The 23,409-nt window shown below is 33.5% G+C and overlaps 1 protein-coding gene across 1 annotated transcript in view; it reads left to right on the top strand.

Annotated features, from left to right (window-relative positions):
• Positions 1-23,409, top strand: part of TNKS (tankyrase) — a 197,000-nt gene that overhangs the window by 139,685 nt on the left and 33,906 nt on the right. The window contains exons 12-17 of the mRNA XM_079139072.1: positions 5,774-5,945; positions 11,877-11,956; positions 15,183-15,328; positions 17,721-17,886; positions 19,130-19,349; positions 19,700-19,809. Coding sequence (XP_078995198.1) covers positions 5,774-5,945; positions 11,877-11,956; positions 15,183-15,328; positions 17,721-17,886; positions 19,130-19,349; positions 19,700-19,809 — 894 coding nt within the window. The remainder of the gene's footprint in view (positions 1-5,773; positions 5,946-11,876; positions 11,957-15,182; positions 15,329-17,720; positions 17,887-19,129; positions 19,350-19,699; positions 19,810-23,409) is intronic.

Raw genomic sequence — 23,409 nt, forward strand, 5'->3', positions numbered from 1 at the left:
CTTATATCCTACTACTTTGCTGAATTTGTTAGCTTTAGAAGTCTTCTGGTAAAGTTTTTTGGGTCTTCTGGATATAGAATGATGTCATTAGCAAACAGGGACAATTTGATGACTTCTTTCCTATTCGTAATGCTTTAATTTGCTTCTCTTGCCTGATTGCTCTGCCTGGAGTTTCAAGAACTCTGTTTAGGAGTAGTGAGAGTGGATATCCTTGTCTTGTCTTGATTTTAGAGGAAATGATTTTAGTTTTTTTCCATTCAGTGTAATGCTGGCTTTAGATTTGTCATATATAACCTTTATAATGTTAAAGTAAGTTCCTTCTATCCCTAGTTTCTCTAGCATTTTTAAAATGAATTGGTACTGGATTTTGTCGAAAACCTTTTCTGCATCTATTGAAATGATCATTTGATTCTTGTCTTTAATTGTATTTATGTGGTGAATTATAATTATTGACTTCTGTATGTTCAACCAACCTTGCATCTTTGAGATGAAACCCACTTGATCATGGTGTACAATCTTCTTGATATGTTTTTGAATGCAGTTTGCTAATATTTTATTAAGGATTTTCGTGTCTGTATTATTTTGCTGTTTAGTTTCCTTTCCGTTATGCATCTTTATTTGGTTTTGTGAATGGGGTAGTTATCTCCATTCATAAAGCCAGGGTTATTCTGGCTTCATAGAATGTATTTGCAAGTGTTCCCTCACCTTCTATTTCTTGGAATAATTTAAGGAAAAAGAATAACTTTAAAGAAGAACTGAGAATCCTTCCTGTCTTGGTCTTTTCTTTTTAGGAGGACTTAATTTCTCCTTCAATCTCATTGTTTAATTCTGGTTTAATTTAGGTTTTCTATCTCAATTTGGGCATATCATATTGTGTCTAGAAATTTGTCAGTGTCTTCTAGATTCTTCAGTTTATTGACATAAATTTCAAAGTAGTTGTAATAATCATCTGGACTTCAGAAATGTCTAGTGATATCTCTTTTTCATTTATACTTGAGTTGATTTTGGTCTCTTTTGTTTAGTTTGGCAAAGGGTTTAATAAGCTCGGTGGGTTTTTGTTGTTTTTTCCTAAAGAACCAAGTTGGTTGCATTGATCCATTTGTGTTCTTTTTATTCTGAATTTCATTAATTCTGAATTTCTCTGATCTTTTTTCCTGTCTGTTTTGGAATTCGTTTATTTTCTGGGGCCTTGAGGTATAGCATTAGATTATTTGGAATCTTTTTTTCTTTTTTAATGTAGATACTCAATTTTATAAACTTTCCTCTTAGAACTGCCTTCATACTATCCCAGAGAATTTGGTATGTTGTACCTGTGTTCTCATTTATTTCTAAGAATCCAATTCTTGATTTCTTCTTTCATTTTCTTGTATGATCCATTCCTGATTTAAGTATATTGTTCAATCTCCATGTGTTTATGTGGTTTCTGTAATTTTTCTTGCTGTTGATTTCTAATTTCATTCTGTTATAATCTGATAAGATGCATGATTTTATCTTTTTTTTTTTTTTTTTTTTTTTTTTTTGCTAAGACTTACATTGTGACCTACAATATGACCTGTTTTGGAAGAGGTTCCATGAACTGCTGAAAAGAAAGTGAATTTAGCTGTTTTGGGGTGAAATACTCTGTAGATGTGTGCTGGGTCCATTTGATTTATAGTATTATTTATGTCAGAAGTATCTTTATTTTATTTTATTTATTTATGTCAGGTGTTTGGAAGACTTGTCCTTTTGGTGAAAGGAGTATGTTGAAATTGCTCAGTATTGTATTGGGGTCTTATCTGGGATGTAATGTCTAGAAGTTGTTGTTGTTTGTTTTTTTTTTTGTATTTTCAGGAGAACTCAGGGTCACTTTGCCACTGAGCTACATCCCTAAACCATTTTATTTTTTTTATTTTGAGGCCTAGGGTCTCCCTAAGTAACTTAAATTGCTGAGGCTGGCTTCAGACTTGTGATCCTCCTGCCTGAGCCTTCCATGTTGTTTGGGATTATAGGTGTGTGTGCCACTGCACCCAGCTATAAGTATTTTTGAAATGTAATTACATGTACTTAACCTTTGGGTTATAAATATTATCATTGTATTTTCTTGTCAGATTATTCCCTTTACCAGTATGTAGTAACCTTCTTTATCCTGATTATTATTTTTTTTATATTTGATGTCAGATACTACTGCTTGTTTTCAGACTTTATTTGCATGAAATGTTTTTTTCTGTGCTTTTACGTTTAGCCTGTAGATAGATGTCTTTGCCTAGGAGATGAGTTTCCTGCAAACTACACATAATTGGATCTTGTTTTTTAATTCATTCTGCCAATCTGTGTCTTTTACTTGGAGAGTTTCGATCACTTACATCCATTGTTGTTATGGACAGATACTTGTTATTTCCTTCCTTTTGGTTTGTTTGCTATTTTCAGTTCCATTGTAATTTTTATGTAGGTAATTCCTCTTCTAGAGAGTTTCATTCATTTAGGAGCTGTAGGGTTTTTTTTTTTTTTTGGGGGGGGGAGGTTCTTCTGTGTGTAGTATATCTTAAGTATTTTTTGTAGTGCTGACTTAATGGTTATGAATTCTTTAAATTTATGCTTATTATAGAAAGATTTTATTTCTTCCTCAATTCTGAAAAATAGCTGCTGCTATTGGTGTGAATTTCCAAGGATCAGACCTTGTACCTTGAGTGTAGTTGTACCTTTCTGACTGGTTTCTGGCTTCTTCCTAGCTGTTTGCCCAGGCTGCCAGCAGCAAAGGAAATTCCAGCCTCTCCACCCTCAGTATCCCTGGGCTGGATTGCCTTGGGCATAATCCTCTGTGCCTGTTTCAGTTGTGCTGGTCCAGGCTCACTCTGGACCTCATGGCAGGCTGAGTGGCAAGTGGCAAGTTGCTGTGCACTCGCAGACATTTCTCACAAGAACTGCACTCGTCAGCAAGAGATTCTGATTACTTTTCACTTATCATCTTGCCCCACTGTCTATGGGTCTGTTAAGATTAGTCCCCCTCACCCCCCACCTCACCCCACCCCCTGTCTCACAGGTTCTTTCAAGCCAAATTGAGTCACAACTCTTTTCTCTTTCTGCCTCTGTTACCCTCCCCTCTGCATTGAGCTGGTGGTGCTAACACTGGCATGTCTCTAATATAGTCTTCCTTGTTTGGTACTCAGTTTCTGAATTTCTGGTTCTCTCATTATTTTATTGTCCAATGTTGAATTTCAGTGACTTCCCTTAGTCACCCACCTTGCTGAGAAACAATACTCTTGCTGCTCAAATCTCAGGCTGTGGAACAGCTAGAGAGTGAACCCTTCCTCTAATCCACTATCTTCCCTCCCTCTCTTATTCTCAAATGGAATTTCCTATCTAAATCTAAAAGGCTTCTTCTGCAAATTAATTGTAATAACCATTTGTACACTGTTTGTTATTATTATTATTATTAATTGAGAAGACATGAAGCTCTCCATAGTGTGTGAAAGATAAGACATGACTACTGATTTCCATGTTGCACTCACTCTTCTCTATCATACATATTTATAAAGATCTTCTTACATAGAGTGTGTTTTTAGTGTTTAAAGATACTGTATTTACTGTTCTGCTGTTAATCTCAGACACTGGAGGTAAAACTGGCTGGTATTGGATTTCTAGAGAATCTACACATATTTTTTTTCATAGAATTTGCTAAGGTATTTTTGAGGGTCATCTTGATCAAAGGCAAGTTTTAGCAATGACTGTAGAAAAGAGCACCCTCAAAATGGGGATCCAGTATAATCTAATAAAGTCAAAATATTGCAGACCAATCAGATTGTAATGAAACAATGATAGAAAAGAAGGTGGCATAGGAATAAATTGGGAATGTTCTCAAATGGTGTACTGAAGGATTCAAATTTATTTGAGGGACATTAATTTAAGATTTCTACGGTGTTAAGATCTTTATTTTAGAGGAATAACTCTCAAACCATAGTCCTATGACTTAATAAGCTGGATTTGGATTTTTCATTACTATAATTGAATAATTGTGTGTTTCTTACCTAATTTCCAGGGAAATGTTAGACTAGAACATTTGCAATTTTATGTTTTTTTCTCCTATCATGAAGAAGTAACAAAGAAATATTCATAGAAAAATTCTAGTTTGGCAGCTTATATTTTCTCTTGATTAATGCTAATGGTTTTTATGTTGTTTTGTATAAATAGTCATTTTTCTGTCGGCAAATGTGATAGAATTAAACATGTTGATAGTTCATGGTGAGTTGTATGAAAGACCATTAAGAATTTAAATGAACCCTTTTCTGAACAAGTGTGATAGCTTTACTGGTAATGATGAAAGACTGGAAATAGGGAGACCAATTGTCTTAATCTTTTTCTAAGCTTCTATTTAGGGGGTGGGTACAAATGTTTTTGAACAAGCAGCATATATTTGAGAATTCACTATGTTCTCTTATCAAGAATTTTTTTTTTTTTTTTTGCGGTGCTGGGGATCAAACCGAGGGCCTTGTGCTTGCAAGGCAAGCACTCTACCGACTGAGCTATCTCCCCAGCCTGTCTTATCAAGAACTTTCTAAAGGACTTAGAAAACCTATATAATGCAGTCCATATTTTCAATAACCTTAATTTAATTTGATAAACAAAATGTACCCCAGTGTTATAATTCAAAAAAGTTAAGTGCTTAATTGTCATAAGTATTCATGAATGGATTAATCCTTGAGACTTCAAGTAATCAAGAAGATTTCTTAGAGAGGGAGAGGCTTGCAATGAATCTCATTCAGAAAGGCAAAAAGAAGTCCTGTAAGAAAGCAGCACATATACAGTAAACATGGACTGTGGTCTGACTGGGGTAGAGGATATTTATTGGGGCATCATGGTTAGAATCAAGTTAGATTTGACCAAAATATGAACATGACCCAGAAATTGAACATTTTCTTAGTCTCAAAACTAGCTGGCTGGGGCTGGGGTTGTGGCTCAGCGGTAGAGCATTTGCCTAGCATGCATGAGGCACTATGTTTGATTCTCAGCACCACATATAAATAAATTAATAAAATAAAGGTCTATCAACATCTAAAAAAATATTTTTTTAAAAAACTACCTGAATTTTTCTTTTCCCTGTATAAATTCTTTAAGGGTTTCAAAAGGGAACATTTGATTCCTTATATCATTTTTCATTTAAATGTATTTGTAATTTAATTACACAGCATTTCTAACCTGATAATGACCTTCAGACTGTGTATGTAAGGTATATATGACATAAAATTAATTCTGTGTTTAGAACTGAGTCTCATCTCCAATATAACTCATTACGTAGATGTAAATGTTTCAGAACGTGAAAGAATTTAAAATCCAAAACACTTTTGGCCTCAAACATTTCAAATTAGAGATACTCAGCCTGTTCAATAGGCATTTTCTAAAATTAGAAAAGAAATACATGATCAAATATTTTGATAGTCTTTACTTACATATTTTATTGTCTTTATATTCTGGGAACAAGTGTAGTATAACCCATTAATTCAAAAGTATTTGAGTGTCTTTCATGAGGCAAGAATAAACACCAAGACAAGACAAGAGCTCCTCACTTATATTCTGAATGTCAAGGAGATTGGTTGAAAGAGAAAATTGTAAGTGGACAGGAAGATGGTCAGTCAGGGAAGGGATGATAGTGTTGTAAGAAGACGATATTTCTTTAGAACCAGTTAATATCCATAATGTTTTTCAAAAACCTTTTCATAATTGGTTTTTCTGATAAGAATTTATTCGCTAAGGTATAAAGAGATGTTCAATTTCATGTGCCCACCCAATGATTTTTCAGATGAATGCACTGGATACCCTTGGTCAGACTGCTTTGCATAGAGCTGCTCTAGCAGGTCACCTGCAGACCTGCCGCCTCCTGCTGAGTTATGGCTCTGATCCTTCCATCATCTCCTTACAAGGCTTTACAGCAGCACAAATGGGGAATGAAGCTGTGCAGCAGATTCTGAGTGGTGAGTTAAAATAAACCGTGTATTTTATGCTTTTTCTCTCATTTCTGCTCAAACTTTATACCCTTTGTTTTAAAAAGTAGCTCCTTAGAATTTTTTCTTGGCCTGAATTTTTCCCCCCTCACTTTTCCTAACTTGTAGTTTACCCTGTGGCCTTTCCTGTCTCTCAGTCTTGGTAGGATGAGGTAGATACCATTAGAAGGAGGCAAACATACTTTTAAATTTTTTCAGTTTAAAATTGAAACCCTGACTCATGGGTGATATGATCTAAGATGACTTAAGATTTATATAAACAGTATAGAATTATGATAGCTCTAAAATCTGTCAAATGGAGAAAATTAAAATTCATTTTTATGGTAATGACCTTTAATTAATTATTCTTATATGTGTAATATTATGACCTACTTTCTGTCACTTTTAACTTCAGTTACACTATTATGAAATTATTTTTCCCAGTTTAAATATAATTGTACAATCTTGCTAAACATCACAGTAAATGCCTACTACAGTAAGATAGTTTAATTATTTAGTTCATTGAAGAGGATTAAACATAAAACTGATATGAAAACAAGCACTAGCTTCTTAAGTCTCCAAATTAGAGGAAATAGCACAGAAAATTTTTCAGGCTACTGAAAAATTATGAACTAAATACAAAACAAATTTAGTATAATTGACCCCTCTTTCCCATCCTTTAACTTTGTGGATTACATTTGCTATAGAATTACATAAACTAGAAGAATAAAATTGAGAAGGTGATAAACTAGTAGGCAGAAGTCTTGGTTACTTTTTCTTACCTATAGTCCAGTAACTTTTAAACTCTGTCAGGCACAATATCCCCTTTTTAGTGAATATTTTATGACATCCTTCTTACTAACCACATTATGGGGCACAATTTAAGAACAGACCGATCACCACTCGGAAGTCCAAATTTGAGAGTCTTTATTAAGCTGGCCAGCTGACTGTCTCACACAATGCCCCAAAAAAATGGCTATTGGGAGAACATTCCTGACCACAGGGTTGTTGGGGTTCTTATACCAAAAATCACATTAATCACAAGTATCTGTTGCTATGATTCGAAATTACATATTGACATCATGAGATCATCGACGGAGGGGGAAGTGGGTCAAAATGACCCTTACCTAGGTATAAACTAAAGAATGGTTACTAACATCCACACAATCACTGTTCACATGGTACATTGTTTAGGAGGAATAGGAATCAAAAGAGAGCAATTCTTTACTATATAGGCATTGTCATTGTACATTATTAAACATGTCACACCAAGTAACTAATGATGGGCACAGAGGTGGGGTTCCCATGGGAGAAGCTTATTTCCTACATAACATGGAGTCTCAGATCAAAATGGAGTCTGTTTAGTCATTTCCCTTATAGTCTGGCCTATAACATTCTCATGGAGCTAGATCTGTCAGCCAGAAATGAAATTCAAAGATAATATACACACGTATCTATATAAAGACCTTCTCTGAAATCTATATGAAATACTAAAATGACATCATCACTATAATGATAATTACAATTAAATAATTTATAATTATTGTGTAATAATTTGGGCATGACTATAGTAGAAAATAAAAATTGACCCCACAAATTTCTGATGGGCCCCCAAGAAGTACAGCCCAGTAGAGAATCACTGCTACATCCTGAAATATAGAACCTTCTAAGACAGAGCAGTGGAGATCATGGTAGGTGTGTTCTGGCTCAGAGCTAAATAGCCTCATGAAATAATTGTTTAACACTTTGAAAACTATCAATTTGGATTTCCTTCCCTCATGACAATCATTTTACTTCAGTCTTAGATGGTGATCTTTAAATAATGAAGGAATATCAATCTAAGGCATCTTCACTATCAAAATGAATACAATCTCACTAAAGGAATAAAATTTTCCATTATCAGATGTCAAGCTTGAACTGTTTGACCATGACTTATTTCTTGTTTCCACAAGCACTGAATTATTTGCTTAAGGAAGATATCACTCTTGACTCAGACATATTTCTACCTTCTGTACAAATTCTAGTGATTGTATAAAAATTGTGATTTTGGTTAAAATATTCTAAATTTTTCCCCTGTACTTTTTACTGAGAACCATTTAGTTAGCTCCTATAAGTTTTAACTTTATGTCAGACAAACATATAGCTGTTGCATCAAAATTTCTAGTACTGTAAATAATTTCTAGAGATAGTCAACAAAATGGAGAAGAAAGAATTGACATTAAATCAAGCAGATTTGATTGTATAATGCTTTTAAATGTAGCTCTGTAGTAGAATGTTTGCCTAGCAGGAGCAGGTGGGAGACTCTGGGTTTAATCCCCAGCACCACAGAAGCAAAATAAAAATATTAAATGTCTTCTCAATAAATGCAGTTAGAATGTATGCCTTCTTGTGAACAATAACACTAAACTCTGAATCATAGATGAAATCTTTTTCAGTTGTGATAATTCCGAATTTGTAAGATTAGACATATAATTTAGGACATGGCAGAACTGTTTTATTTTTGTAATCTTTATTGATCTAAAAAGATAATGCAAATAATAGAAGTACACTATGAAATAGTACCATTTCCGGAACTTATATGTCAATAGACTGAACTATGCACCAACTGAAATTTTTAGTTTTACTTACATTTATTAATTCAATTCCAGGTTATATCTATAATGACACCTGAAAGAATGCATCAGTTATACAAGATGTATATGAAGTTGTTGGGGTTATTTTGTGGATAATGTTTTAAAGATTCATTTTAATATGCTTGCTAATACCAGATTTGAGGTCTACTTTAAAAACCTATACCTTTAGATTTTAATTTCATTGTTGCCAGTTTACATAAATAAAGCTTTCACTGTAAATTTGGACAATTTTTTGTCTAAATTAATGTCAGAGTAAAGAAAACAAAATAAGCAGTTTTCTGTGAATTAGCATTTTAAAACATCATTTCAGAAGATTCAGCTGCTTTCTCTAGACCAGCTATGTCCTGTATAGTTGCCAGTAGCTACATGTGACTTCATTTAAATTAATTAAAATTAAAATCAGGGCTGGGCTTTAACTCAGTGGGAGAGTGCTTCCCTAGCATGCAGAAAACCTTGGGTTCATTCCTCAGCACCACCAAAAGAGAGGAGAGGAGAGGAGAGGGGAGGGGAGGGGGGTGGAGGGGAGAGGAGAGGAAGAAGGAAGGAAAGGGAAAGATTTAAGTAAAACTATTGAAAATCTATGAGTTACCACTGGCCACATTTCAGGTATTCAAAAGTCACACATGTCTAGTGGCAACCATATTAGAAAGCACAGATAAAGAGCATTACATTGGGACCAAGTTTGTAGCTCAAGGGTAGAGTGCTTGCCTAGCATGTGTAAAGCACTGGGTTCAATCCTGAGCACCACATAAAAATAAAAAATAAATGTATTAGTGTCCATGTACAACTAAAAAAGGTATTTTTAAAATAAAAAAGAACATCACAAAGACAGTTCTTTTGGACAGAGCATGTAAGCTAGATTTTATTTTGAGTTACTCTGATTTTTCATCCCATTGTGGGATAAGCACTATTTTCATCTAATCATTTCCACAGCTAAGGATTTAGGAACTTATGATAGCTAAATTAAACACAGAATTCACATTTTTATTGGTATATTGAAATAAGTCACTAAAACTTGTTGCTAGTTCAGCGATCTAATACAAAACTAAAGAACCCCAGGGTATAAGAGATCATATTAAAATAGCAAATTGGCTTCTAACCTTTGGAGCATTTAAAAAATTCTGGTGAGAATGATTTAGGAGAAAAAAAAGTAGAAGTCCATCTCCAGTTTCTGACTATAGGTGATGTCTTTAATACAAAAGCCAGTGTACTTATAAAGGACTGTACTAATACAGTACTTAGTGTAAGCTACTCTTCTTTTGCCTATATTCCTTTTTTATTTTTTATATCACTTCTTTTAATTGTACATAACTTTATACAGAGTTCCTGAGCTATATATACTATATCCTTCCTGTTAATACTTTTGTTCATTTTCTAAAAATGAGACTATTCTAAGCCTGTAGATTTTTAACAGATGGGGAGATATCTACATTTGGTATAGTAATGAATATCTTTTACTTCTTTACTTTCTACTCTTTGACCAGGACTAAGTATATCTTTATCACAGTTCTTAGAAGCCTTTTTATATATGTATAAAACATTTTGTTTGATGGGAAAATTATACCCTTTACTAGTCAGTCTCCATCATGATAGATGTGTGAATATCAAATTGTTCTCAGAATTCTGCCATATTAATAGTATCTCTCAAATTATAAAACTTAAAAATATCCCAAGTTCTAACTCTGTATACATAAACAATCATCCCTCTTTTGTTCAAGTGAGAAACTAAAAATATTACTTATAGATATCTAAAGGGTGTTTTAATGAGTTTTATCATCTACCAATTACTGTCTTTACAAAGACATGCTATACATTTAGAGACATTCTTACCTATAAATGTAGTAATATTCTTATTCAGAATGGAAGCAGTTGAGATAGGCAAGAACTGCCAAGGGGGAATTGAGGTTTGCAATACACACTGGCTTTAACATAAAATAACAAGGAAATCAACTCAACAAATGCTTTCTGAATTGTTCTCTATGTGAAAAGAAGTATGAAGATGAGCATTTGTCAGTTCCACAAACTGATAAATGTTAGTTAAAAAGAAAAATAATTCAAAAATGTACTTCATTAGATGAAGCACACTCTTCTTTCCTCTCTTTAATCTTAGTATTTTATCTACTAAGCATTATTAATATGATCAAATAGTTTATCTTCCATTGAAGAATTTTCATAGCTTATTCTATAAAAGTCTCTCCTAAACCAAAGCACTTCAGAAGAACTAAAGTATTTCTTCTGAAATCAGAAATCTTTTATGGCATCACTTGATCTTCCCACTTGGAAAGTAGACTCAAAAGGGGTGTCTCTGATCATAAGATGATACAATCTTAAATCTGAAAGAGACTCTGAGGGAAATCAACTCTCACTTTTTAAGTGCCAAAACTAAACTATTAGGTGATTTGTCCAAAGTTACACACACTAGAGCCTTGTCTAAAATCCTCATCTCCTGGAGCTTAGTGCTTTTGTGTTAATGTGTGTGTACATGCACATTATGAAAGCCACACTTAATGCCCATGAACTTATTTTGGATGATAAATTATAAATTGTTTACTTTAAAAGCCTATTTTGTTTGGGCCAATGTGAAATGGATTTTTAGTTTGTTTATATTGAATTAATCAAAATACCTCATTTGCCAGTCTTTAGACTTAATAGCCCAGCTTAATGATATTCTGTTTAGCATTGGTATCATACCTTCCAATTTAAAGACATTTTTAATTGCATATTCCTGAAACTATTCAATAACATGTGAATTAAACAAATGTCTATAGTAGGCCTTCTTTTGTTCATGGATGATACTTTAGAAGATCATTCCAATTTCATAAATAGTGCTGCTTTATATTGAGGACATTGAAACTGAAAAGAAAAATTACTAAGTAGTAAAAGTCAAATGGTTTCCCTATGTTTACATAACAAATCCATGAAAAAGTTTTGCTATAACACTTTGTAAAACCAATGTATCATAAAGATATATTTTTGATATCTCGGTCCTAGACTTCTTCACTTCATTCCCCTTTATCAAGTCTTTGGCCAGAAAACGGAGGGATAGGATAGTAGTGGTAGAGAATGATTTGTGTGTATTAGAAGCTATTTAAATTTGGCTTAGGGTGAGATAGATATCTAGGTTGAAATAAGAAAGCACTATTTCTTATCTGAGAAAGATTGGGAAAAACTCTTTTATTACATCTTAGAAATTTCCAGCCCCCTAATCTCTTTTTATTTATCAAATAGTTTTCCCTCCTTAACTGTTCTTTAATTCCCCAAGATCAACAGTAACCTTTCTTTCATGCAGAGAGTACACCTATACGCACTTCTGATGTTGACTATCGGCTCTTAGAGGCATCAAAGGCTGGTGACTTGGAAACTGTGAAGGTAAGTCAATGTTCTTAAAGTCTGGAGCAGCACTGTTGAACTTTGCTATCTAATTCATTTTTAAGCTTCTTAGTAAAATTACTCAAATCCAAGCAATTAAAAAACATTGATGGTTAGTATTTATTAATAGACTGGAGAAAACTTTAACTACCAAGGATTTCCCAGTATGTACCCTATAGCAGTTAACCCATTTAGGAGCAGAACAAAAGCTATACATGCTTTTTGTCATTTTTTCTTCAGGTTGCATTAAAGCTCTTTCATTTTCACTTATATCAATTAATTGGATCACATTCACAAATAGGTAAACTAGTTTAAATGAAGGTATTATTAGGATAATGTTTAAAATGATGTTTCTTGATCTTTTTCTAAAGACTCTCATATTTGTTTTAGGAAGGCATTCTTATGGTCCCTTAACCGTTAGGAATTATTTATATGCACAGGATGGGTTTTCTTTTTTATGTGACCATATATGTGAGAAAATTTTATCACTATTTACAGTGTAGAAACAAAGATTATGAAATTAAATCTTTTCAAATATGAAATTCAAATGTTGAACATGTTTTTCTTTTATAAAGAAGACCTAATTGTCATCTATGATTATTCATTTAGGGATAAAGTTGACAAAAAAAAAAAAGAAATATGGTTATGTGTTTGTTTCCATGTTAATTCCATGTGTTTTGTATGTAACAAGCAAATTTATACTATAACTTTCAAGTTGCCTAAACAACACATTCACAGTGAAGGCCGAATTTATTTTTGTCATTAAATGCAAGTGTCAAAAGGAAGCAAAGCACAAATTAAGTGAGAATTAGGTCTGGTAAATTGCTTTCCCAAGAGGCTTTAGCAAGTATTAGAAGTTAAGTATTAGGAGAAAAGGCTATTTGCTAAGTAAAGTAGTTGAAATTGTGATAAAAAATAAGAAAAATATAAAATTGCTTTGGCATTCAAAAAGAAATGAAATAAAATGGGGATAAATAACAAATATTCAAAAGCAAATATTTAATAAGCAGGATGGGTGTGTGTGTATGTTTCATTATCTTCCTCATTCCTACTTTTCAGTATTTTCTGCAAAGTAATAATAAGCCTTTAGAATGTTAAAATGGTGGCAAGGTCTTGGGGAACAGGAACATTAGGGAGCAGCTTCAGTCACATAAGAGTCCATAGAAGGTTTTTACTATCAATCTTTATAGCCTTTCTTTTTAGTTTATATATTAATTTATTCATTTTCACTTGGTTTTGTTTAGTAGTTCTGTTATTCATCTATTAATGTGGTTAAAGACAAGATATGTGACCTGGCCAGATGATAGTGGCTTTAGATTTTAAAGAGTATGGTGCTTTTCCATTTAGGGTTGATGAGCTTATGGGCTATCCTTCACTAACTAGACTTCCTTCTATAAAATATACCACCTGAAAACCTTTGTTTGTATCCTACCATTGTGAATATTCCTTTGTTTAGTCTATTTGTGCTCCTATAATACCATAGGCTAAGTAATTTATAAGCAGTAGAAATTGATTTCTCTCAGATCTAGAGGCTGGGAAGTCTAAGATCCTGGCATCAACAGGTTTATTGCCTGGCTGAGGCCAATCTTTCTGCTTTCAAGATGGCACATTGTTGCTGTATTCTTTGGAGGAAACAAATGCTGTATCCTCATATGGAATAAGGGGGAAAAAAGGCAGAACACTGTGTGTAAGGTCTTAAACCCAGTCATGAAAGAGGAGTAACCATGACCTACTTACTACTAAAGCCCTCACCTCCTGATACTGTTGCATTGAAGATTAAGTTTCAACAGGAAGTTTCGAAGGACACGTATAAACCATAGTGTCCCTGTTCAGTATATCACTAGAAAGAGATCTTCCAGTTTCTTCATTTTTATGTAATAATAGCTCATTACAGTGGCAGGAATGGCAGTGAGATTGGAAGAAGCCTGGAAAGCCACTGCCAGCATACCTGGTAGCCTAGAAATGCCATTGTTGTTTTACTTTTTGTTGTTGCTGTTTATTTCCCTACTCATCACTTTCCTGAACTTGGATAATTAAGAAAGTGGGCAATGGTGACGATGTGGCAAAAAAAAAATCAAGAGATTAAAAATCAGTTTAATAAGGTTCAAGTCTTTTTTTCTCCCCCTTCTCATGTTCAAACAGGATAAGTCACTTAAATTCTTTGAACCTTGGTTTATTTATCTGTAAAATGGAGATTATGAACTTCATAGTTCCCTCACTGAAAGAATCTAGTGTTCTTTTAAGCTATAAATTATTGAAATATTATTATTGGAGAATAGAAAGACAATAAAATGAATCAGACTTTACTTTCCTATGTTCATATATGAAAACATGGCCATTGAATCTCCACATCATGTACAACCACAAGAATGGGAAGTTATACTTCTTGTATGTATGATATGTCAAAATGCATTCTACTGTCATATATAACTAAAAAGAATAAATAAAAAATTTTAATAAAGAAATATTATTGCAATTCACTATCACCATTGATGGTATGACCTCTCATTCCTTTCTTTGCATCCTTTCTTTGCATTTGTTTGTAAACAAATATAATTGAACTTCTAATTTATATTGTGCTGAAATGATAGTATTCAAAGGAAACAGGAGATTTGGAGATCCATCTTGGAAAGGCCAACATTATAGTTTGACTTGTAGAGTTAAACATTCTCCCACAATCCAGGAAAGCATTGTTGACTGCATGTCTTTGCTATAGGGGATTAGGGCCAGGTGAATGGCCCAAACAGAAAAACAATTTTTCCAAAATTCTTTTGTTTACTTGATCAGTGTTAGAGGGGACAGGAACTCTGGTTCTGCAGTCATCCAGAGTTGTTCTTATTTGAGCAAAGAATGTCTAAGAGCATTCTACTACAAGCAGATATGCTAAGACAAGCAGTTGTAGGGAAGAAAGACATACAAAAATGAAAAGGGAAGGCTTCATATGCTTTAAGATGCCTGCTTTATTTTGAATTTTATATTTGATTAGGATTTGGACCAGGAAATACTGACAATGATTAATTTACTCTGAGCCTAATTAGGAATGTTTGTAGTCACTATAAAGTCAATCATAGTGCTGATTTTAGTTTCATTTGTATTATCAAAGCTTTGGAAATAAATATTCATTATAAAATTACAGCACATCCAAGATGCTACAATCTATTACAGCAAACTCTGAATAAATAGTAATGGCCTTTTTGTGTTTGTCTCTATGTATGCACCATAAAAGCAACTTTGCAGCCCTCAAAATGTGAATTGCAGAGATCTAGAAGGTCGTCATTCTACACCCTTACACTTCGCAGCAGGCTATAATCGTGTGTCTGTTGTGGAGTACCTTCTACACCATGGTGCGGATGTCCATGCCAAAGACAAAGGGTATGTGTTAAAACTTAGCTGTTTGGATTTATTCTTCTTATACTTTATTAAAAAAATTTTTTTGGAGTCTTAGCTTTTTCTCCATTGAAAAAAAGTAATATGAAGCCAGATGTGGTGGTGCATACCTGTAATCCTAGCTACTTGGGAGGTTGAAGCAGGAGAATCCCAAGTTCAAAGCCAACCTCTGCAATTTGGTGAGCTCCTGGCTCAAAATTTATAAAAATAAATAAAAAAGTGGACTGTGGATGTAGCTCAGTGGTGAAGGATCCCTCGGTTTGAACCCAGTACTTCCAAAAGGGGGAAAAAAAAAAAAAATGCTGGTCCTGGTGGTGCATACTTGTAATTCCCTCTACTTGGAAGATTGTGGCAGGAGGATCACAAATAGGATGTTAGCCCTGGCATTTTTGCTAAACCTTGTCTCAAAATAATATGCATTTTTTGTTGTTTAAATCATAAGTTAAAACATAGAAATGTACAGTATAGAAAGTAAAAATTTGAGCTGGAGTTGTAACTCTGTGGTAGAGCACTTGCCTAGCACGTATGAGGCACTGGGTTGAATCCTCAGCACCACATAAAAATAAATAAAATAAAAGTGTTGTGTCCATCTGCAACTAAAAATATTTTTTTAAAAAAAGAGAGTAAAAATTCCATCAGCCTACCCCCTAGAGATACAACATTACTATTTTTAATATGTAATTTCCCAGCTATTTGGAAAGCACTGTGGTTTTTAACACAAATAATGATGCTGTTCTGTAGTCTACTTTGCAGTGTACTTTTTTTCACCCAGTAGTATATCTTGAATATCTTTTCTTATCAGTATTTAATAGTTCCTTTCTTCCTCTTAATGCCTGTATTTAGTATTTTATTGCATTTTATGAATGTTTTCATATAGTTTATAATATGCTGTTTATCCCCTTTTATTTTTTGGTATTAAAAATGTATAATCTCTTTTATTAACCATTCATCCAAGAGTCATCCAGTATTAAAAGAAACAATTTTATTTTTATTTGATTATTCTTTATTTTTATTATTAGGTTGAAAAATTATTTAACTTTATCTGGAAAAAGCTTAAAGCAACCATGGAAGCAAATTAGAAATATGAGAGAATTTGACTGAAACGAATTTTTGTATTCTGTGTTAATTTCATCTCAAAATAAGCCAGCACCTTCTGTGCAATTACACAGCAGAGAGCTATAGAATTAAACTACATGATTTAGGCTTCAGTTAACCATTATGTATTTATCTTTTTAAAGGGACACATCAGACGTGACTATTCAATAGCAATGTCACTGATTCTGTCAAATTTTATACTGCATTGGAGAGGAACCAATTTTTGTTTCTATAACTTATTTTAGCACCCAGCATATTTCATCACAAAACAGTTTTTTAAAAGGCACTGATCTCTACATAAAGACATTTGATATCTTGTTTTTGGCCCATCTGAAGTGCAACATAAACTTACCCTTTTGATGCATTCTTTTTTATGGGACATCTTTTTGTGCTTTTAGAATGCCAGTTGCTTTCTAATCAGAACTTAGAGTCATCTCAAAATAGTTTGCTTATAAGTTGAGGCAATTAGATTCTGATATCTGACTAAAATTTATAATTAGCTTCATTGTTTTCCTTAGTGAATACTTTTCTGAATCACTTGGAATGTGCGATTTCATTCTTTGGTACCTCACCATTTAAATCTATCTGTAGATACCACTATAGAATCAGTACAGTACAACTTTAAAAATAAGAAACAAAACCAAAAGATAGAACTCAGAATAAGTAGAATTGCATTGTATCTCTTATAAGTAAATACATTTGCATTGTATATTTTATAGGTAAGCATGCAATTTTTATAAAACCAAAAAGAAGAAAATCTTTTTTTCAATGCTGGGAATCAAACCCAGGGTCTTGTGCTTGCAAGGCAAGCACTCTACCGACTGAGCTATCTCCCCAGCCCAGAAAACCTTGAGAACTGATGAAACCTGATTGTTGGTTAGTTATTCCTAAAATCACTTAGTAGTATATAACTTTACATTGCCAGGGAGAAAATCTAAATTAAAAGTTTCCATAGAGTTTTATTCTCTATTTCTATATGTATTTTAATGGTAAGATTGCTATGACATATATATATATATATATATATATATATATATATATATATATATATATATATATCCATGCCAAACAGAAAAGTTCTTCTGTGAAAAGGAACATTTTTTTTAAACACAATACATTTTTGTTTAGAAATAAAAGCTCTATCTTAAAAACCAAAGAGGATTTATTTCTTTTTGAACCAGTATAGTCAGTGCCATAATAGTAGTATTTATATTGTAAAAATCATTTTAACTCAAGAATTTGTTTTACAACTTTATAATAATTTGTTTGTTTGTTTGTTTAGCGGCTTGGTGCCCCTTCATAATGCCTGTTCCTATGGACACTATGAGGTAGCTGAGCTTTTAGTGAGGCATGGGGCTTCTGTCAATGTGGCGGACTTATGGAAATTTACCCCTCTGCATGAAGCAGCAGCTAAAGGAAAATATGAAATCTGCAAGCTCCTTTTAAAAGTATGTAGTTTTTAAAGTTCTAAAATATAAACATTTGGTTTTTGATTATTAAACTCGAGTCAGTATTTTGTTCTAGTAAGAATAAGTGTGGGCTGGGGATACAGCTCAGTTGGCAGAGTGCTTGCCTCTCAAGCACAAGACCCTGAGTTCAGTCCCCAGCACCACAAAAAAAAAAAAAAAAAAAAAAAAAAAGTGCTGTAGAAACCACTACCATTTTCTCTTTACAGAGGGATGTTTAAATATGGTGTCATGACATATCTATAGTTCTGAGTAGTCCTCAAAGCATCTTTCTAAATGAATTTGATTAAAGGCATTTCATCAAAGTGAGTTTTGGAAAGAGTTGATTTAGTTTGCATTGTTTATCTAACATTTACAGTATTAATATCAGAAAAAAGATGGTACAGGGAAAAAATTATTCCAGTTAGATATTATTAAAATTATTCTCCCACCATTTTTCTGGTATCAGAGATGTTCTTGTGACTCTTTAAGAAAAACACTATATTTAATAATCATTTTGTTATCACTGGCTGGTAAGAAATAACTCGTCATTATGAATCCAGTTGCTCAGTTGGTTTATTCCTAATTTTCATAGTGGGCCAAGGGCAGTCTGTATTGTTTCTAAAATTAAAATTTTTAACTTTTATTTACTTTATAGGTATGAGTGATTAACTTTTTAAATCTAGGTAATTTTTAATACATTTGTTCTTAACTTCATAATAGGTGGTAAAACTTAATGAAAATAAAAATTTAAAAAAAAACTTTTTCCTTGCTGATGACTTGTAGAATTAAGTATGTTTTCCACTGATGTATCTTCCTCTTCTCTCTCTTGTTTTTCATGATACTCGCTGAGTATCTTTATATAATTGAAATCTGGCCAGAGTTAGCCTCCAGGGCATTCTTAGGAGGACAGGAGCTTCTCCAAAAAGACAACTAGTAATCTGAGAAAAAGTATATTTTGTGAAGAGTAAAAGATACTCAGCACCCTCCCCTATTCACCATTATCATTGATCCTCAGGCTTTGATTAAGTAGTGCTTAGAAAACTGATTCAATACATTTCTAAGTAGGGAATGAACAAAGCAGGCTTCTCCTTTTCAAAATACATATAGAATAGGTATCTTTGCTCCCATGATGAGTGAAGGTGGAATATGTTAAATAAATATGTACATATTATCCACCCAACTTCCAACTTACAGAAAACTACTACAGAAAATACAGACCCCATTTGGTTTTTCTTCATTATAGCATGGAGCCGACCCAACTAAAAAGAACAGAGATGGAAACACACCTCTAGATTTGGTAAAAGAAGGAGACACAGATATTCAGGACTTACTGAGAGGGGATGCTGCCTTGTTGGATGCTGCCAAGAAGGGCTGCTTGGCAAGAGTGCAGAAACTTTGTACCCCAGAGAATATCAACTGTAGAGACACCCAGGGCAGAAATTCAACTCCTCTGCACCTGGCAGGTAAGCATCACAAGTGTATCCAGGTCAGGTCTCTTTTCCTTACTTGGATACCTAATACAGTTTATCAAAAGATTAAATGATTGCTGAACATGAAGATGACAACTTTGTAAAATATTATTTTGATTGACATAATTTTTGAAAGCTTTCAATTATATGATAATAATATTAACTTCTAAAGCCAAAAGAACTAAAATCTTAATTATCTGGTCTTTCACATGTATATGTATATATACATATATATATGTATATATATATATATACATAAATATGTACACACACACACATACATACATACATACATTTTTTTTTTTCTCTTTAGCTGACATGTTTGCCTTTTTTACTTTTAATAGCAGGCTACAATAACCTGGAAGTAGCTGAATATCTTCTAGAGCATGGAGCAGATGTTAATGCCCAGGACAAAGGTGGTTTAATTCCTCTTCACAATGCAGCATCTTATGGGGTGAGCATCCTAAAGTTAATATCTATAAGACTTCCCTGGCATTTACTACTTTATTAAATATATACTATACATTAAATAAGTAGATATCAAATACATAGCATAAGTTAGCACAATTTTAATCTTCTATGCAGGTTTTGTCTCACCTTCCCTGTTCAGCTTAACTATTTTTTGGCCAACAACCATGCTTTTTAACACTTTTTAATCTCCCCATGTTATCCAGCACAAGAACAGGTATGTAAAAGGTGCTAAGTTAATATTTATGGATACAGATAATATATATTAACTCTACCTCACGTAGATTTTAAAAACTCTGAAAGGCAGGAGACTCCTATATAGGCATGGAAATTACCATGGTTTAAGTTATTATCAGCATCTTAAAAATGTTCAAATGAGTGGTTGAGCAATTGATATACATAGTTCCAGAGGATGAATAACTAACTAAAACCTTTAAGTGAAATTCTAGTGCTATCCTTCCAACCACTATAACTACTCGTAGCTGGAAGAGGAATGTATTGTAATGCCTTGGTGCTGTTTTTCTGAACTGACTTATAAGTAACCAAGGTCTGATCCCTCTCAGCAGTAGAAACAGCAGATGCTCGTGTGCTTGTCTGTTCTTCCACGTGATCACTACTGGACTGTAGAAATCCATTGATGCCAGGTTGTACGTACCTGATGTTCTCACGGTTGGATTCACTATTGTTGAGAGTGGTGTGTAGATTTGCAAAAGTCTGATGAATTGTAAATAAAAACCAAACTAATCACCATGGTTTCCATATTCTCCCTTCCTCTTCTTTTCCTCCCTTACCATAATACGTTTATCTTCTTAGACCATTATACAAAGACCAGTATTTCAGGGAGATGATAAATCTGAGTGGGAATACTTTTAAGGAATGCAAACTATCTAGTTTTGAGTTGAACAAACAGGAAAGAAAACTATACTTCCAAGTATAATGTAAATTAATTGAAATACATTTAAATTAATGCATTGATTAAATACATTGTTAGTACTAAAATCTTTTTTTAAAATTTATTTATTTTTTATTGTAAACAAATGGGATACTTTTTGATTCTCTGTACATGGAGTAAAGGCATACCATTCGTGTAATCATAAATTTATACAGGGCAATGTTGTTTGATTCATTCTGCCATTTTTTCCCCCTTCCCCCTCACCTCACTCATCCCTCTTTTCCCTCTATACAGTCCTTCCTTCCTCCATTCTCGCCCCCCTCCCTAACCCTAACCCTAAACCTAACCCTCACGCTAACCCCTCCCACCCCCCATTATATGTCATCATCCGCTTATCAGCGAGATCATTCGTCCTTTGGTTTTTTGAGATTGGCTTGTCTCACTTAGCATGTTATTCTCCAATTTCATCCATTTGCCTGCAAATGCCATAATTTTATCATTCTTTATGGCGGAGTAATATTCCATTGTATATATATGCCACAGTTTCTTTATCCATTCATCAATTGAAGACATCTAGTTTGGTTCCACAGTCTGGCTATGGTGAATTGAGCAGCAATGAACATTGATGTGGCTGTATCTCTGTAGTATGCTGATTTTAAATCCTTTGAAGATGTACAAGCAATCAACAGATATATGAAAAAATGTTCAGCATCTCTAGTAATAAGAGAAATGCAAATCAAAAGTACCCTAAGATTCCATCTCACCCCAATTAGCATGGCGATTATCAAGAACACAAGCAACAATAGGTGTTGGAGAGGATATGGGGAAAATGGTACACTCATACATTGCTGGTGGTGTTGCAAATTAGTGCAACCACTCTGGAAAGCAGTATAGAGATTCCTCAGAAAGCTTGGAATGGAACCACCATTTGACCCAGCTATCCCACTCCTTGGCCTATACTAAAATCTTTTAAATAGCATTTAAAGTTGTCTTTTTAAAGATGATCAATCTCTTATTAAAATTTTCAGAATTTTCTTTTAACCTTACTTCACATTAAATTTTCAATTTCATTCTACAACAAATATTTCCACCGAAAACCAGGTATGCTAAATATTTGTTGCTAACATACGGCATATACATTTATGTATAATTACTTTATCCTTAAATTACAACTACACATGTGTATCATTTGAAGACCAATTTGCAGTACTTCTTAACACGATCGTCCTCCATATTGTATTTTACTGAACACTTTGCTCAGCTTCAGTTAAGAGTTGGTAAAGCTGTTGGAATCAGTAGAACTTACATGGGAATCTTTTCTGTGAAAACCTGCTAATGAGCGAAGATAGGTTGTGGCAGTGGAATTAAGTAATTATCTGACCTAATAAATCTTCTATTGTGTTATTAATTGTGTAGATTACATTAGACCCCATACATTGTAGATATAAGGAAATTCTATCCATCATTCATCTTCTTTCACAATCTTCATGGCTGTCCCAGAGGATAAAGAAAGTAAAATTTAATTTGATCTTCATTCTTATGGAAAAATGTTGAGATATACTCTACGTGTGTTTTGTTTTGTTTTGTTTTGTTTTGTTTTGTTTTGTTTAGTACTGGGGATATAAAATGCCCTGTGGCATTTTACCTCTGAACCATGGCCCCAGCCCTTTTTATTTTTTATTTTGAAACAGAGTTTTGCTAAGTTGCTTTAGGGCCTCTTTAAGTTGCTGAGGCTGACCTTCAACTTACAATCCTCCAGCCTCATCCTCCTGAATCCCTGGAAATACAGGCTTATACCCCTGTGCCCATCTCTACATGCATGCTGTTTGATAACGATTCTGAAGGGAATGGAATGTGTGCTGATTCTCCTTTGTGGCTAAAATGCAGTATGCAGGTCACCACTGCCTTCCTTCATGCTATCTTGAAGACATCTTGTTACTAGCTGAAGAGGGGTGTAATAGTACAGTCGTCTGAGCAGCAGCCTGTGGTTCTATATTCATAAATTGATTTCACCATGATCCACAATTTTTGCTCTCCTTTTCTAATACCAAGTGAGAAAACATAATGAACATTCTTTTCACTTTTTAAGTTTTACTGTTTGTTATCAAATCTATTCTGCTTGGCTCTTTGTAAATGAAGTCAACTTACTAAGGTGAAAATGAATAGAAAATTCTCCAAGCTATAGAAGGCATTTGATAGAGGTTTTGATCAACCTGATTCATCTCTGTGCTGAAGAATGCAAACAAGCTACATGATGTGTTTGTAGCAATTTTTTTTACCTCGTTATGTGGGTGGATTATTTAAGTCACTCTAAAAACCCATAATGTATTAAACTAGTAAATTCAAATATCGAGTTAATGACTACATACTACGAATTCAGCACCTTTTCTTTGATGGTTTCTTGACCTTTTCTTTTTTTCTTTGCCATGTTTTTTACATGTGCAACCCATCCTGTCATGACACATAGTGATTATCACTTGGCAGTAAATAAGGTCATCCTTCCCATTGAGAATCTCTGCTCTATAAAGTAATGAATGTCATTTGTAAACCTGTAATCTATTATCAGTAACTATAGCAAATCAGTATTGCTGTCAATCTCAATTAAAATGAGAACTGATGTTAACACCATACATAGTCCCTGGCTTCCACTAGTTCAATTTAAGATCTTTGAACTTTACAGTGGTGCCAAAGTGC

Source organism: Sciurus vulgaris, assembly GCF_902686455.1.
Source record: "Sciurus vulgaris genome assembly, chromosome: 5".
Lineage (NCBI taxonomy): Eukaryota > Metazoa > Chordata > Mammalia > Rodentia > Sciuridae > Sciurus > Sciurus vulgaris.